The sequence below is a fragment of the Pelobates fuscus genome, chromosome 6 (assembly GCF_036172605.1).
Source record: "Pelobates fuscus isolate aPelFus1 chromosome 6, aPelFus1.pri, whole genome shotgun sequence".
NCBI lineage: Eukaryota > Metazoa > Chordata > Amphibia > Anura > Pelobatidae > Pelobates > Pelobates fuscus.
Genome location: NC_086322.1, coordinates 155,692 through 174,041, shown reverse-complemented (window position 1 = coordinate 174,041; position 18,350 = coordinate 155,692). Strand labels below are relative to the sequence as shown.

Sequence of the window (18,350 nt, the reverse complement as noted above, 5' to 3'; positions counted from 1 at the left end):
TCGCAGGCCCTGGTTCCCTCTCCTGCAAAAAGGGCTGGTCCAGTGCAAAAGCTCCAGAAAGACCCCAGTCAAGCTGCAGCGAATGGGGCAGATGCAATTCAGGTTCCCTGCAAGCAGCAAGGAAGAGGACTTGGCGGAGGCTCCATCACAGTATGGATTTGGGATAGCAACTAATCTCACTACATATCCCAAGCCAACAAATAGCAGTATGGACTTGGGATCCTAACTAATTACATTATGCGGTGGACTACCTCCGCCAAATCACGCTTCCTAGTTATCCCCGAGATACTATAAGCACTCCACCGGACACCATAAGCACTGTAGCCCCTTAGCCGCCACAGCTTGGCTGGGGTCTTGCCTTCTCCGCCAACTCTGGACCCAAGTAAATCTATTTGAACGATTTCACCGAACAGTGTTCTTCAAGGATGTAAAGTACCGAACGCAGGACAGGAATAAAAATTCAGCGGTGCTCGCAAGGTGAGTGTCCGATTTTAGTTCCATGCACTCTATGACCAAACACCGCTGCCTGCATTCGTGCGAACAAGATGGCCGCCACCACGTGTTCTGGCATACAAACGGCGGACACCAAGACGAACAATTAGAACACTGCGGTGAAAATTGTTACAAGGTGTCAATAGGGTTTAACAAGCATTCCGGGTGGTCTTTAGTTTGTGAGTTTGTTCGGTTCCCGAACAGTCCAGGGAAACCACACAAACAAAGTCTTTTTACGTGGCCCATAGTCCTTAGCCACAATGCTAGCCAGCAGGCCCCTCCAGGAACACGTGGCAGAGGCATCTTAGCCACACACTACTTATCCCAAGTCAACCAATAGTAGTATAGACTTGGGATACTAATTCCACTGCAGATCCCAAGCCAACCAATAGCAGTATGGAGTTGGGATAGTAACCAACTACACTACATATAACTACACATACATATGAGGACCACATGGGAGATTTAAAGGGCAGATAGTTTGAATTGATATGGAAGTCTTCTGTATCAATGGGAAAACGATAAAACAGGAAAGGGAGGGGGGGGAGGACATACAACCTGGATAATCAATACATTTAATTTAATTCCAGCCACACAATATAGAAAATCCCCACCATTTTAAACCAGATAACAAGCAATTGAAAGGTGGGAAAGCATCTGTTACAGTGCCCCAATGTTTTATTTCCTCATCCTACAGCGAAATCTCCCTGAGCTATTCCATTCTGTACACCACAACAATGAATGCAGAATGAAAAGGAAAAGAAAAATGAAAAGAAAAAACAAACAACTTTTAGCCTTCTAGGAGACTTTACTGACCTTGGAAAGTCAGCCAAGGACTGTGACAAAACCCATATTTGGCTTGGCTGTGGTGGAGAAAACGGCGGCCATCTTGTCGCACGAAAGCAGGCAGTGGGACTTAATCGTCGAGTGCCTGGAACTCTGAGGCGGCCACTCGACTGCCCAAACACCGGTGAAACCCTTTGAACGCTTGCTTCTGTTCGTGGCAAGTCAGGACAGCGCTGTTAGACAAGTTTGTTCGATTGGATCTCCTGAACAAACACAGCCCATTAGCCAGGTGACCCGTTCACCTTTTTAGTCGACTAATTGCTCTCGAACCAGACCAACCGCTACCTCTGAAATTATGGAACTATTTTGGGCAAACATCTCAAGAGCGGTCGGTCAAATCTTCACCCCACTAGCGATTTGACTATGTTCGTGGGATCTGAGCACTTTTAGGATATGTTGGGCGCTCAGATCCCAGCTATCTCGGGATGTGTAGACTATGGGGATATGTATTTTAAAGTGTTTTTGGAATTTTGTGAAAAAGTTAATGTTTTCTGTACCTGGAGATAATGGAGTTTAATACATTACTTAACCCAGTTACCTCCCAGATACAGAGGAGGGATTATCCTATGTTATGGGGGAGTGTCCTGGACCTGAGAGCCAATGTCATTGGGTAATTGTTTTGTACTGCTGTCCCCTCTCAGGTCCAGTGGGGAGTGCCCCTTGCATGGGGACCTGCATAAAAAGCCAACTGTGGCTACCATTAAACACAATGCTTTATCCCTTCATGAAGTCTTGGCTCATGTTTGGGGGATTGTGAGTTATAATTACTACAACCTCTTCTATGGTATTTCGGGAGATTCTTCACGGATATGCTCAGTCAGAGTATAGGGGGTCCGTTACAAGGACAAACTAGACCTTCCTCCTTATTCTGGAGGAAATAAAATCCTTTTTCAAGATCTACTTCTAGATACTGGAGACATGGGCTGAAAAGACGACACAGCCCCTAGTCAGTCTGTAGCCAGGACATTTTAGATTTTTTCCTTCTTTTGAGCATGGATTACATGTTTTTTTATTTCTATTTTATCTATCCAAAAGTAGCACATAAATAAAGAAACACAAGCCTGCACACCTAACATTACAATGATGTCTGTGCTATTTAGGTTTCTGGATCGCTCTGAAATAGTTAAAGTGCTTACTCACCTTCTACCCAACACCGTTATGGTTTCATCGCAGCTTCTGCACTGCCCGGCAGAGATTTTTATTTCTGAGGATCTCTGACAATCCAATTTATAGGGAAGCAATGAGGGGCTGCAGCACTACGCTAATCAGCATCTCCACTTTGAGATGCGTCCGTTCAATGCATCTGTAGCATTTAGACGCTGAATGTCATACTGTAAAGATTGCAGGATCACAACAGGAAGCGACTGTGGTGGCTGTCTGAGTGAAAGTCACTAGAGGTGTCCTTGCAACTCAAGAGGACACGGTCTATAATTTATCAGATCTATCAGTCATATGGCTGAGCTGCATTACTTGCATGTACAATAAAATTGTAACAATACCTTCGGACTGATTTTAAGGGTAGCGATGTCGCTCACAGGATCCACATCTTGAACTGTAGCCTCGTAGCACTCCCCATTGAACAGTTTAACCCTCACTCGACTCCTGTTGGCCACCACATGAGCGTTAGTTACAATGAGACCATCAGAAGAAATGAGGAACCCTGAGCCACTGGAGATTTGAACTTCCTGCCGGGAGAAGGGGTGTCTGCGGAATATGAAGCAGGAGGAGTTTTAGGACTATGCAGAATTATCACATCTGTGCTGGTGAAACAATTCTAAACATGTCAGACACTATGTACACACTATGTCGATTTTAATAAAACACGCAGCAACCCACCTTCCGTGTCAATTAACAGTGATCCTTATAAAGGGGCTTGCAGCACATATAAAGCTTAAAAAGAAGGCCATTTCTGTCTTTAAAATCAGGGCTTGACAAATTTGCTTGGAATTTAGGAGCCAGCTAAAAAAGTTAGGAGCAAGTTTTTTTTTTTTTTTTTTTAACTAACAAAGTTTCATTTTCAGCAACAAAAATACAGTTCTTAAATGGATACTATAATTACCAGAACCACAACAGTTCAATGTATAGGATACAGCTTAATGGAATTTTTCTGGTGTCTACTGCCTGTCCCTATAGGTTTTCAGAAAAAAGGCAGTGTTTACATTACTGCCTAGTAACACCTCTATTGGCAGTCACTCATACGCCACTAGAGGTGCTTCCTGGGACAGTGCTGCACCTACGTTCAGAGTCTTATTGCTTTGCATGGAGACGCTGAACTTTCCCCATAGAGCTGCATTGATTCAATGAATCTCTGTGACAGTGCATGACAAATCCCAGGTGCCAGGTTGCCATGGCGACTAGGAATTTTCTCCTGGCACCTGGGATTTGTGACCCGGTCAGTTGAGGAAACGAGGGAGCATGCAGTCGCCAGCAGCTGGAGAGCGGAGGACGGGGCCAGTTGCCTATGGGAGGGTGGCGTAGGGGGCCTGGTCGCCTGTGGGAGAGTGGAGGAAAGGGCCGGCTTTGCAGAACGGAGGCAGCTGGAGAGGGAGTGCATAATTTGTTATTGCACTATTGAATATTGTCCTTTAATGTAATCTGCATAGTGCATTAAGGACCTGCCGGCCTGGCAGAGATGGTATTGTCAATGTCAAAGGGGGTTAATTTGATTGTATAGAGGTCAAAAGGGTGTGGCGAAACCGACCTCGCCACGTGTCCTTGGATGGGGCTGCTTGCCCGCCTCCTGCCTGCTGACTATGGCCCCTGGGAGATTTGGCCCTTTAAATACAGTATTTGGGCATATTGTATTTTATTGTGAGGCTACTGGCCCTTTAAGCACAGTGAATGGACTTACTGAAACTTTTTGGACACTTCCTCTTCCCCTCCCCCGGATCCATTGTTCTCCAGCAGGGTGTTGTCCCAGGGACACTGCCAAACCAGTGGGAACACGTTTGAAAAGCCATGCTTGCAAGTGAAAACAAAGGACTTCGACCTAACTGTTAAACCCCTGAACCTATTCAAGTGAATTTTGGATATGTTTGTCCCCAAGTTATACTGGTTAAAATAATATAAGTTTTATGTATGTACGATGTTAACTCACAAAGTTATAAAAATGTATAAAAAGTGTAACTTTTCAGCTTGGAGATAATTGAGTAGATACAGTAATTGACTCAATTATCTCCTAAGCAGAGGGGAGGAATATGCTGGGTGTGTTTCTATTGTCCCATTGTGTCTGATTGGCTGCTGTACTTGCATTGTATGAGTTGTAATGTGTTTATTGGTTGTTCTGCAAAACCCTGTGGGCAGTATTATGTTTTGTGGATGGTAAATAAAAGAGGCAGTATGTTCCAACACAATGAGTTCCTGTTTAACCCTCAAAGTGAAGTGTCGTCTCATTATTGGGGGAGGATTTATTGTATGCTGTTTCAGTTTGACTGCTAGGAGTGCAAACCTATTCGTATGGTTCCTATTCAACTGTCTACAGCATTCAGAGGCTTGAGAGGATTCATATGCTTCTCCGATACAGTGATTGTGGTGTCTGCCAGAGTGCTTGGAGTCCTCAGGAAACGCTAGGAGCCTCCTTTAACGGAGGTACCCAGTCGGGGTGCCAGGCGATCCGTTACAAAGGGGTTACATCTTTTGAAGCTGGGATCCCCACAGAGGTCAGATGACAGAAGGGGTAGGGTGAATGGCATAGGAAAGGATTTTACCATATGGATGTGAAATAACATACAATGTGTCGGCAGATAAAAACCATTCGGCCCATCTAGTTTGCCTAATTTTCTAAATACTCTCATTAGTCCCTGGCCTTATCTTATAGTTAGTGTAACGGAACCGCTGGCACCCCGACCGGGTACCTTCGGTTGATGGATGCTCCTAGTGCTTTCCGAGGACTCCAAGCACTCCGCCAGATACCACTGTAGACTCCCACGAACCGCCGCAGCTTGGTTGGGGTCTCGCCGTCTCCACCCACTCTGGACCCAAGACCAGGGTCCAGCTTCCAGTAGGTCGACCTCTCCGAATTCCAGAGAGCAGGAACAGGAACAAGCTCTTAGCAGAGCTTAGTGATTATACCCTGGGGAGTATAGTGATTATAGCAATCCCCAAAGTGTAGTTCTCCAATACCCCAAACATGACCCGAAACTTCATAAAGGTACAAGATGATCTCCTATTTTATGCAAGTCCCCATGCAAGGGGACATCCCACAGGGTGGAACACAGTACAACCAATAATTTACAGGCAAACCGTAAAACACACCCAGCACAAACATACAATCCCTCCCCTCTGCCTGTGATATAATTACTGAACACAATGGGTTAATGTAATTTATCACAGGCAGGAAAAATACACTTTTATTACATACACTGTAACTTTAAAAATATGCATCATATTTACATCAAATACATATTCATAATCAGCATACTTTAAATATAAACATAACCAAAAATCATACAAATCCCTCCAGTACATAAAAAGTTAGACGGAAGTCCTTTATGACCGACCGCAAGCACATTTTCCTGCCCAAAACAGTTCCATAGATTTGGGCTGTGCGGTCGGTCTATTTCAGGATGAAAAAAATGACTAAGTCCCATTCGAACGTGCATTCGAATCTTCAAACGGGACTTGGTCTCTGCGGCTGCAAAATCATTGTGGGAGAAGGTAAGGCTCAGCGGTGTTCGCGGAACTGTGTAGGCGATTTCAGTTCCATGAATTTGGCTCCACACACCGCCGACGGCATTGAATGAAAAAAAGATGGCCGCCGCCACGTGTTGGTTTGCACGAACTGCGTCCACCCAGCGTTCGGCAATTTACCTACAGCAGGCTCCCAGCCTGGGAGGTAAATTGCCTGCACACTTCCACTTCTGGGTGGTCCGCCTGTACAGTGAATGGCTCGGTAAGCCCCAATTACTGAACCATAAGGGAAAAAGACATTTAAAGTTATTTCCAAAGTCTGGGGACACCGTCTTAAAGGAGCAGTGTCCCAAACAAGTCTGGGGACACTGGGGACACTGGGGACACCGTCTTAAAGGCGCAGTGTCCCAAACAAGTCTGGGGACACTGGGGACACAGTCTTAAAGGGGCCCAAATAGGCATGGGGACACAGATTTAAAGGGGCATACAAAGTCACACAAAGTCTCAATGTGTCCCCAGATGGTTCTTAAAGGGACAGCATGTTCCAGTACAAGTCCATAAGCCACAATGCAGTTCTTAAAGGGCCAGCAGCAGCACAATATAAATCCATTACCCCAAATAATGTTTGAAAAGGGCAATATAAACCAGGGACATAGTCAGGATGCTGGCAATCAGTCTCCTCCAACAGTCAGGGGCAAAGGGCAGCTTGTCACCAAAAAATCCAGTGACAAAAGGCATTTTGTCATAGTTAGGATAGCCTTATGCCTATCCCACGCATGCTTAAACTCCTTTACTGTGTCAACCTCTACAACTTCAGCTGGAAGGTTATTCCATGCATCCACTACCCTCTCAGTAAAGTACTGTATTTATCGGCGTATAACACGCACTTTTTTCCCCTGAAAATAGGGGAAAAATCGTGGGTGCGTGTTATACGCCGATATCCCATAATTACTTACCTGTCCTGAAGCGTGGGCCGGCTTCACAGCGCGCACCGCGGTACAGGAACTTTAATTTCAGGTTCCGGTTTCCGGCGGGACTGAAAGGAAGTGTGCACAATAGTGTGCACACTTCCTTTCAGTCCCGCCGGAAACCGGAACCTTAAATTAAAGTTCCTGTACCGCGGTGCGCGCTGTGAAGCCGGCCCACGCTTCAGGACAGGTAAGTAATTATGGGAGGGGAGGGGAGGGGAGGGGGAGGAAAGTACACTATGGGAGGGGAGGGGGGAGGAAAGTACACTATGGGAGGGGAGGGGGGGAAGTACACTATGGGAGGGGAGGGGGAGGAAAGTACACTATGGGAGGGGAGGGGGAGGAAAGTACACTATGGGAGGGGAGGGGGAGGAAAGTACACTATGGGAGGGGAGGGGGGAAAGTACACTATGGGAGGGGAGGGGAGGGGGGGGAAGTACACTATGGGAGGGGAGGGGGGGGAAATACTATGGGAGGGGAGGGGGGGAAATACTATGGGATGGGGAAATACTATGGGAGGGGAGGGGGGGAAATACTATGGGAGGGGAGGGGGGAAAATACTATGGGAGGGGAGGGGGGGAAATACTATGGGAGGGGAGGGGGGGAAATACTATGGGAGGGGAGGGGGGGAAATACTATGGGAGGGGAGGGGGGAAATACTATGGGAGGGGAGGGGGGAGAAATACTATGGGAGGGGAGGGGGGAGAATACTATGGGAGGGGAGGGGAGGGGAGAATACTATGGGAGGGGAGGGGGGGGAGAATACTATGGGAGGGAAGGGGGGAGATTACTATAGGAGGGGAGGGGGGAGATTACTATAGGAGGGGAGGGGGGAGATTACTATGGGAGGGGGAAGAATACTATGGGAGGGGAGGGGGGAGAATACTATAGGGGGGGGGAGAATACTATGGGAAGGGAGGGGGGGAGAATACTATGGGAGGGGAGGGGGGGAAATACTATGGGAGGGGAGGGGGGGAAATACTATGGGAGGGGAGGGGGGGAAATACTATGGGAGGGGAGGGGAGAATACTATGGGAGGGGAGGGGGGGAAATACTATGGGAGGGGAGGGGAGAATACTATGGGAGGGGAGGGGAGAATACTATGGGAGGGGAGGGGGGGAGAATACTATGGGAGGGAAGGGGGGAGATTACTATAGGAGGGGAGGGGGGAGATTACTATGGGAGGGGGAAGAATACTATGGGAGGGGAGGGGGGAGAATACTATAGGAGGGGGGGAGAATACTATGGGAGGGGGGGAGAATACTATGGGAGGGGAGGGGGGGAGAATACTATGGGAGGGGGGGGGAATACTATGGGAGGGGGGGAATACTATGGGAGGGGGGGAATACTATGGGAGGGGGGGAGAATACTATGGAAAGGGGGGGGAGAATACTATGGGATGAGGGGGGAACACTATGGGATGAGGGGGGAACACTATGGGATGAGGGGGGAACACTATGGGATGAGGGGGGGGGGGAATACTATGGGATGAGGGGGGGGGGGAATACTATGGGAGGGGGGGAAATTTCCTGGAATTTCTTTCTAAAAATGAGGTGCGTGTTATACGCCGATAAATACGGTAATACTTCCGGATATTATTATTAAACCTTTGCCCCTCTAACTTAAGACTATGTCCTCTTGTTTTCTCCAGTACTGTGTACAATACTCCAAGGTCTCACCAGTGTTCTGTACAATGGCAGTTCCCGCTTTCTACTGCTAATACCTCTCCCTAGACAACCAAGCATTCTGCTAGCATTTCCTGCTGCTCTATTACATCGCCTGCCTACCTTTAAGTCATCAGAAATAATCACCCCTAAATCCCTTCCCTCAGATATCGAGGTTAGGACTCAAATATTCTGTACTCTGCCCTTGGGTTTTTACGTCCAAGATGCATTATCTTGCACTTATCCACAGTAAATGTCAGTTGCCACAGCTCTGACCATTTTTCTAGTTTACCAAAATCATTTGCCATTTGGCTTATCCCTCCTGAAACATCAACCCTGTTACATATCTTAGCATCATCAGCAAAAAAGACACACCTTACCATCAAGACCTTCTGCAATATCACTAATAAAAATATTAGAGAGACGGATCCAAGAACAGATCCCTGAGGTACCATTCAACAATATTGGAATCCAAACTTAAAGATTGCAGTTTATTGATAAGCCTTCTATGTGGAACAGTGTCAACAACCTTACTGAAATCTAGGTAAGCAATGTCTACTGCACCACCCTGATCTATTATTTTAGTTACCCAATCAAAAAAAAATCAATAAGATTAGTTTGGCATGATCTCCCTGAAGTAAACCCATGTTGTCTCTGATCTTGAAATCCATGTGTTTTTAGATGTTCAACAATCCTATCCTGTAACATGGTTTCCATCACTTTCCCCACTACTGAAGTAAGGCTTACTGGCCTATAGTTGCCCGACTCCTCCCTATTACCTTTCTTGTGAATTGGCACAACATTCGCTAACTTCCAATCTTCTGGGACTACTCCTGTTTACAATGATTGGTTAAATAAATCTGTTAATGGTTTTGCTAGTACACCACTAAGCTCTTTTAATGTCAGGGTCTTACCTGAGTTGGGAGTCTGTAGCGCAGATATGACGCTCACCCTTGCAGATAGCCACAGGCCGAGGTGGTCAGGTAAGAATTCACCTGGCCTGTGGGTCTGTGCACGGGGGCTGTGCAGGATGCAGTACCAAATTCGCAGGACAGGCAAGGACAGAACCAGCAGGATAGTCGAGGGATAGCCGTGGTCAAAGGATGCCAGAGGTAGAATAAACGTAGTCACAAGCCGAGGTCAAATACACGAAGCAGAATAAACAGGAACACTGGTACGACACAGGAACAAAGATCAAAGACTTGACAATGAGTGCAGGGCGAGGCTGGGTTTAAATACCCTGCTAATGGAGATCAGAGTCAGGTGAGAAGCAGGCAAGTCATGGTGCAGCCCCCGGTGTAGTAGCCAAGCCAGAATGAACAAGGCCGGAATCAGAAGTCTCAGGTAAAGCCGCTGTGGCTCAGAGGTAGAGAGCAGGGCTGGGATAGACAAGTACCCCGGTTCAAGTCCCCTGTTGGGAATTCCAGGAGCGACCACGTCTTGCCGTCTGTCTCACAGGTGAGTACCCTGACAGTACCTCCCCCTTCAAAAACGACCTCTGGGCGTAAGCAGGCTCCTCATCGAAGTAATCCGTCTCTCCAGAGTCACTCTCAGAATCCGTCGAGTCCCCATAGTGAAAGTCCTCAGTATGGGATCCCTGATTAGCTCGGGATTTCCCAGTACCAGTTTCTGGTACAGCGGACGATCGGTCTAGGTTCCGGGTAGGGGTGACAAAAACTTCCACAACTTCGGAAGGGACAGTGCTCGCAGCTAGCAGTGCTTTTTCGAACACTTCCAAGTCTTTTTTACAGACCGTAGTGCCATTAGAAGCAATGACACAATCCTTAGGTAAATCCTTTTCAAGTGGGTAGGAAGTAGTGGTGGTAATACAGGAAGCAACTTTGGTAGTAAAGGCAGACGACTCTGGAGCAGGAGGTCTAGGAGGGCGAACAGGACAAAGCGTGATGAAGTGTCCACCTTCTCCACAGTAAAAGCACAGACCATGGCTTCTCCTTCGGTCCCTCTCTCCCGGTGTGACTTTGCAGTGGACACGTCCAATTTGCATAGGCTCCTCAGGATCAAGTTGAACACAGGATACCTCTGGAGTTCTCCTGGGAACTGGATCATAAGAGGGTATCACTGGGGTGTGGTGACGTAGACTCCGCGATTTTTTAGTAGTTGGAGCTGGCTTGGGCTTAGTGATCCTGCACTGTGAGTCCAAAGCAATAATAAAGGACTCCCAGCTGACAAGGACAGGACTCTTCCTCTGCAACATTTGGTAAGACCAAGCTTTAATGCGTCCAGACAACAGGTTGATAGCCGCTCTGACCCTGATGAAATCCGTGGCGTAAGTTCGAGGCTTTAAGGAGAACAATACCTCGCAATCCATCCTGAATGACTGGAAGGACGTGTAGTTACCATCAAATCTGTCGGGCATGATGACAAAGGGTTCCGGAGCTGGATGTACTGCGCCTTTAAGAGATAAAAGTTCCTGCTGCAACTCCGAAACAATCTGGGCCAGGCTGGACAGTTGCTGGAGTGAGGGTGAGCACATTTCTGCGGACTCCATATTGGTCAAGTCTTTTGTCAGGGTCTTACCTGAGTTGGGAGTCTGTAGCGCAGATATGACGCTCACCCTTGCAGATAGCCACAGGCCGAGGTGGTCAGGTAAGAATTCACCTGGCCTGTGGGTCTGTGCACGGGGGCTGTGCAGGATGCAGTACCAAATTCGCAGGACAGGCAAGGACAGAACCAGCAGGATAGTCGAGGGATAGCCGTGGTCAAAGGATGCCAGAGGTAGAATAAACGTAGTCACAAGCCGAGGTCAAATACACGAAGCAGAATAAACAGGAACACTGGTACGACACAGGAACAAAGATCAAAGACTTGACAATGAGTGCAGGGCGAGGCTGGGTTTAAATACCCTGCTAATGGAGATCAGAGTCAGGTGAGAAGCAGGCAAGTCATGGTGCAGCCCCCGGTGTAGTAGCCAAGCCAGAATGAACAAGGCCGGAATCAGAAGTCTCAGGTAAAGCCGCTGTGGCTCAGAGGTAGAGAGCAGGGCTGGGATAGACAAGTACCCCGGTTCAAGTCCCCTGTTGGGAATTCCAGGAGCGACCACGTCTTGCCGTCTGTCTCACAGGTGAGTACCCTGACATTTAATAGCTTTGGGTGTATTCCATCAGGTCCCATTGACTTATTTGTCTTTAGTTTTGACAGTTGAAATAGAACCTCTTCCTCTGTAAACGCACATGTAACAAATGACTAATTTGTCCTTTTTCTTAACTGAGGTCAATTTTCTTCATTTTCATCTGTAAATACCGAACAAAAATATTCTAACAAACTATTTAATCCCCCTACTTTAACCCTTTGTGTCACTATACCCCACTCCCTCTAGCATGTAAGCTCATTGAGCAGGGCCCTCAACCCCCTCTGTTCCTGTACGTCCAGTGGTCTGATCTCAATTATGTGTCTGTTAGCCCACCCATTGTACAGCGCTACGGAATTTGTTAGCGCTATATAAATAAAATAATAATAATAATAATAATAATAATAATAATTGAGGCAGTCAGCTAGACCTTTATCCTCTTCGACATACCTTCCTTTTGTTTTTAAACTTACTAATCCTTGTTTTACTTTCCTTTTCTCATTTATGTATCTAAAAAAAGTTTTGTCCCCTTTTTTTTACTGACTGTGCTATTTTCTCTTCTGTGTGGGATTTGGAAGCTCCTATAACTTGCTTAGCCTCTTTCTGCCTAATCTTATAGGTCATTCTGTCTTCCTCACTCTGGGGTTTTTTATAATTATTTTTATTTTTTTATAATTATGCTAACTTTTTGTTTTTTACTACTTTGGCCACATCTGCAGAGTACCACAGTGGTTTCTTGATTTTATTGCTTTTACTGACAAGCCTAATGCAATTTTCTGTTGCCTTCAGCAGTGCAACTTTTAAATAATCCAATTTCTCTTGGACTCCAATATTGCATATTCTACGTTTCTATTGATTATATATGGATGTGTGGATTGACAAAAGTAACAGATGGTATAAGTCACAAGGGTTTCTTTGTCTGAGAGCTCTGGAATGTGAATTTGGGGGTCTTGTCCTTATATGGCAAGAGTATGCTCTGACGTCAGTATGGGCACTTCTATATAGTAACAGAGGGACACAAGGTCTCTCTCTCTTCTCTCTTGGCTCTGGTCTCTCTCTGGCTCTCTCTCGATGTAAAGATGTAAGGACGTCAGGAGTCCAGCAATTACCATCTGCTGTTGAACATCCATTATCCTGTAACATCCTTTGTTGTTTTATTATGTATCCGTAACTAAGAATAAACCTGAAGAAACCGTAAGTCAGATTGCGTAATAGTACTTTTATTAATATAGACATATATTAATATGGCGAGCATTTGGCCCAAGACTATATATACAAAAGACGTATATATATCAATCAACTGAAGACAAGAAGAAATTAAGAAGATTTAACTGTGACAATTCCAAACCAGTTTTTACACTCCATTTAAATTGCTCCAGTCTGATAATGACTCCTTTACGCATATTCTAATTTTAGAAAAGTCTGTTTTTCTAAAGTCTAAAACTTTTGTTTTTGTGTGGTGTGACTCAGTCACTGTTCTTATATTAAACCACACTGACTGATGATCACTGGATCCTAAACTTTCACCTACAGTAATATCTGATACCAAATCTCCATTTGTTAACACTAAATCCAGTATGGCCTCTTTACGAGTTGGTTCCTCAACGACTTGTTTTAGAGACAATCCCAGTAGGGAGTTTAGAATATGTGTGCTCTTGGCACAAGCAGCTACTTTGGTTTTCCAGTTCACATCAGGAAGATTAAAGTCACCCATGATGATAATTTCCCCCTTCATTGTCATTTTAGCTATTTCCTCAACTAGTAGATTATCTAACTCTTCAATTTGTCCTGGGGGCCTATAAATCACACCTACACGAATTACTGTGTGATTACCAAATTCTAACGTAACCCAAACGGACTCTAGGTTCGTCTCACTAACCTTTATTAGGCTAGATTTAATGCTATCCTTCACATACAGGGCCACCCCTCCCCCTTTCCTGCCTTCCGTGTCTTTTCTATATAAAGAGTACCCTGGTATTGCTATGTCCCAGTCATTTTTCTCATTATACCATGTCTCAGTAACAGCGACTAAATCTACACTATCAGTTGCCATTATTGCAACAAGTTCATGTATCTTATTCCCTAAACTGCGAGCATTTGTAGACATGACTAAGTTTATAATTTTTTAACACACTTGCTACAGGCACCTTCTGTCCTTGTTTTGGGGGGCAATTGGATTGATGCTTTATCACCCTTTAGCCCCCCCCCCTCCCCCCCTCCTAGTTTAAATCCATCCTAGCAAAACCTCTGAACTGCTCACGGAGAACATTTGTTCCCTTTTGAGAAAGATACAAACCATCTTTTTTGTACAGTTTATTTCCATTCCAAAGAGAGCTACCATGAGAAATGAAGCCAAATCCTGGCTCCCGACACAATTCACCAAGCCACAAGTTAAAGTCCCTTAGCTGATGTCGTACTGCTCAAACAGCACGACATCAGCTACCGCTGGCGCTCTCCTTGAGCATTGCAGGTCCTGAGGGACGACGCCGTCCACTCCATCACGGACCTACAAGGAGCCACTACACTGCTGCAAAAGCTCAACCTGCCCACGGACTCTTTGCTACCTACCGGACAAACAGAGCAGACCCCAGCGGGACACCATTGGAACCCAGCAACAGCCATACCGTTTGTGCCTATAAACACGAGGCTTCTGCATACGCAGCTATCACCACCTAAATTTGGGAACTGCATTATCACCACCAGCCTCCCCACTGAAGAGAACTCACACTCTCACAAAATCTTGTATCTTTTTCTCAGGTTTAAATTTTTTTATTTGGCTGTGCTTTTTGGGTCTCATTCGGAATATGCTCGAGTACTCAGATCATCATTTTGCTTCCCTAATGTTACCTTTTTGATCTTATTGAAACCTTGGCTGGCTGCATTCAGCACCCCCTTGCTCACAGAGGGCAACATAGCCACCGGATCACCGGACATCATCTAATATATCCACCCCCCTAACCTACCATGCATGGGCCACAGGGCTCATACTTATCACTACTCCGACCCAGCCTGTTTTAATAGCACCTGAACATACTCACAATAGTCATAACTCGTTAGCAAACTACATCACTTGTCAAGTATTAATAGATTGCATCATCTCTGTTTAAGAACTTCGCCTTGTTAAAGCGGCACTGTCATAACCGAATCCCGTTTAATTTTTATTTATTTATTTTTTAACTCCCCTCCCGACTCCACTACATCTAACTGACCCCCTAGCCACCCCCAAATGCCCCTATTACCTATTTTTTATTCTTTCTTTTCTGCCCCGATCTATATTCAGGGTGCCGCCATCTTTGTGTGGGAAGATTATGTCCCTGTGGGACAAGTCATCTGCCCACACTAGATAGTGCGGTGAGATTCCCGCACATGAAAACGGGAATTTCATCTATTCATTCAGTCGTCAGAAAGCTGAATGAATGAATGGAAATATCAGACCAACAAACAAACACTGAATATCAGTGTTTGTTTGTTCGTTCAGTTTATTACAAGGAGGGAGCTACCGGCACGCAGCTCCCTCCTTGTAATATGTAAAGATAGAAGCGGCAGGGGGCTGTGCTCCCCACCACTTCATAAGCCCCCCATGTCATCCCTCACTCTATGGGGGTCAATATGACCCCCATAATAGCAGAAGGAAGATTAAAATCTCCCGAATGCCCCTACTCGCTATGACGCGAGTAGAGGCATATCTACTTAACAGGCTGTTCACTGTGTAAAAAAAAAAAAAAAACTTTGGCCCCACCCCTGAACCGTGGGTGGGGGCCATAATGGACAATCGGGGGGGGAGGGGGGGACCTACTGTTCAAAAACAAAAAAATACTATCCAGCCCCAACCCCTGCGCAGCGGGTGGGGGCCCTAAATAACAATAAGGGGGGGGGGCACTATAGTGGTCTTTTAAGCCTCTCGAGTGACTAAACGTAATTTAAGTTTTTGTTAGATGTACCCGACTAGCAAGTTATACTCAATTAAAACAAAAAAGTGTGCATGTCATAACCGCCATACCACTGTTATGCATTTGATACCGGAGAAACTAACGGAAGCCAAGCACAGAGAGATGGACACAGGTTTCTTCAGGAAGGAAGAGATCTTTATTCGATTCACCGACCGGGACTAATGTCTCCAAAACAGCTAGAGTCCTGATCGTACAGTGTAGGTCCCTTATATAGACATATAGCTCCTCCTATAATCAGTTCCACCTACATGTACTCTAACCCAATCAACAGAACAAAGACTAACTTCCTGTTTGACCACTTGGCTTGCCCAGCACAATGGAGGAGGGGGAATACTCGTATATCCTGTATTCCTACACATGCTCCTTACACTACTGATTGTATCGTTGCCACGTGCAACCAACCGATACATCAACATATGCACGTGCACATACCACGTGGCAATCTCGGCCTACTAAATTTATTTTTACAGAGATTCCACCACATTCCCCCCTTTGATGCTTCTGATATTTCATAATCCCATATGCATCACTTAAATCAGGGTTTGCTTACACCTCAAGTTGCCATAAACCAGACTAGACTTTGTGACTCTCTAGAGATAGGAACCCCTCAGCATTCCTCTTCCTGTACGTGTTCTCCTTGATTTAAAGCCTCGTACCTGCAAACAGCCATTATCTGTGCAGCGGCCTTTCTCTCTGCTATATTCTCTATAATGCTCTGCACAGACCTAACTACCAAAGGAATCAGACACGGCAGGAGGAGGCAAAGCATCAAGATTAGCATGACTCCACCTACCAGTGCCTTGAGTCCTCCAAGCTGCTCGTACCAGTTACCAAACCAACTACTCGGATTATACCCTTTCCATACTTGAGTAGGCACATGTGCCAGTTTAACCATATGGCTAGTAAGCTCAGCTATTGCTTGCCCTTCATCATCTATTTGAAGACAACAATTGCTTAGATTAAACTTCCCACATACACCTCCCTCTACTGCCAATAGGTAATCCAAGGCTAATCTATTCTGGTAAATGGCTGTCCTCATCTTAGTGTTATGCTTTGCTAGGAGATTAAGCGCTTGTGATGTTTCATTGGTAATTATCTCAACCACTGCCTGTAATCTTATGATACGGTTAAGCATGTATATTGGGGTTCTGTATCCATAAGTACCATCCTCTGCCCACGTAGCTGGCCCATAATAATCTATAATACACTGGGGAGGCCACTCATTATCTTCCCAGGTACCTATCTCTAGAGGTCCCCTTTTCTTTCTATGATTTACATCATATACTTTAACTCCCAAAGTCTCTCCTGTTTCAATTGGCAACAAGAAGAAGGATGGTTTGAGCATACCTAATACACATGCCCCTTCCCAGTCCTGTGGTAACTCCGAATAGGCTTTCCTACCACAGATCCAGTACAAATTTGCTGGGGCTTTCCAACTAGATGTAGCAGATAGGTCAAACCACACATCCTTTAAATTGGTATAAATTGCAAACGGATTAGGTAGTTCTGAGACATTTGAAGCTGACCAAGCTGTATCTTTTGTATCATCATTTTAAGCTTTTTGCCCTAGACAAGTCAATTCTCCTACAGATGTATTAAACATTATTCCTTTGCTTGCTATGCAAACATAACCTATAAAGGAGGTCTTTAATCGCCACTCAGATTTACCTCTAACACTCACTTGATAATCAGTTTGAGAAGATATCAACTGTTCATCTGTCTCAGAACCGGAATACATTACCTCCTTTGCTTCCCATGGCCATTGGTCTCCCATATTAGTACCTCCACACACATAGCAGTTGGTTACATTAAGACTACCAGCAATACTCTCGGCTAGATCTATAAATAAGTTTTTCGCATTATGGGGGATCTTATTTTCCACACTCATCTCCTCATAGAAGGAATGAAAGACCTGATGGGTCTGGGTTGCCACAGTATCGGTCTCTATTCCTATAAATAATATTGTCCCAGGATCCAAACCTGTTCCAGATATCTGGAACCCAAATAAGTTCCCAAACCTATCTTGAATAGTTCTGGATCATTGATAAGTATATGGACTGGGTTACACTCCCTAGACTTACAATATGGCTTGGTAGGCAACTTAGTGACGATCATATCCTTATCTACTGTCTGTCCCCAGGTAGCCCACCCCACACAGGACCAATACGGACAATAATTGTATTCTTTATTTGGGCATTTTGGATCTATATATTTACATAGAAACATAGAATGTGACGGCAGATAAGAACCATTCGGCTCATCTAGTCTGCCCAATTTTCTAAATACTTTCATTAGACTCTGGCCTTATCTTATAGTTAGGATAGCCTTATGCCTATCCCACGCATGCTTAAACTCCTTTACTGTGTTAACCTCTACCACTTCAGCTGGAAGGCTATTCCATGCATCCACTACCCTCTCAGTAAAGTAATACTTCCTGATATTATTTTTAAACCTTTGTCCCTCTAATTTAAGACTGTGTCCTCTTGTTGTGGTAGTTTTTCTTCTTTTAAATATAGTCTCCTCCTTTACTGTGTTGATTCCCTTTATGTATTTAAATGTTTCTATCATATCCCCCCTGTCTCGTCTTTCCTCCAAGCTATACATGTTAAGATCCTTTAACCTTTTCTGGTAAGTTTTATCCTGCAATCCATGAACCAGTTTAGTAGCCCTTCTTTGAACTCTCTCTAAGGTATCAATATCCTTCTGAAGATAT

At 45.2% G+C, this 18,350-nt stretch overlaps 1 protein-coding gene across 1 annotated transcript in view; it reads right to left on the bottom strand.

Moving 5' to 3' along the window:
• The window catches only part of HTRA2 (HtrA serine peptidase 2), a 69,482-nt gene that overhangs the window by 36,372 nt on the left and 14,760 nt on the right, over positions 1 to 18,350 (bottom strand). Inside the window, exon 2 of the mRNA XM_063457492.1 lies at positions 2,838 to 3,042. Within this exon, the coding sequence (XP_063313562.1) occupies positions 2,838 to 3,042 (205 nt within the window). The remainder of the gene's footprint in view (positions 1 to 2,837; positions 3,043 to 18,350) is intronic.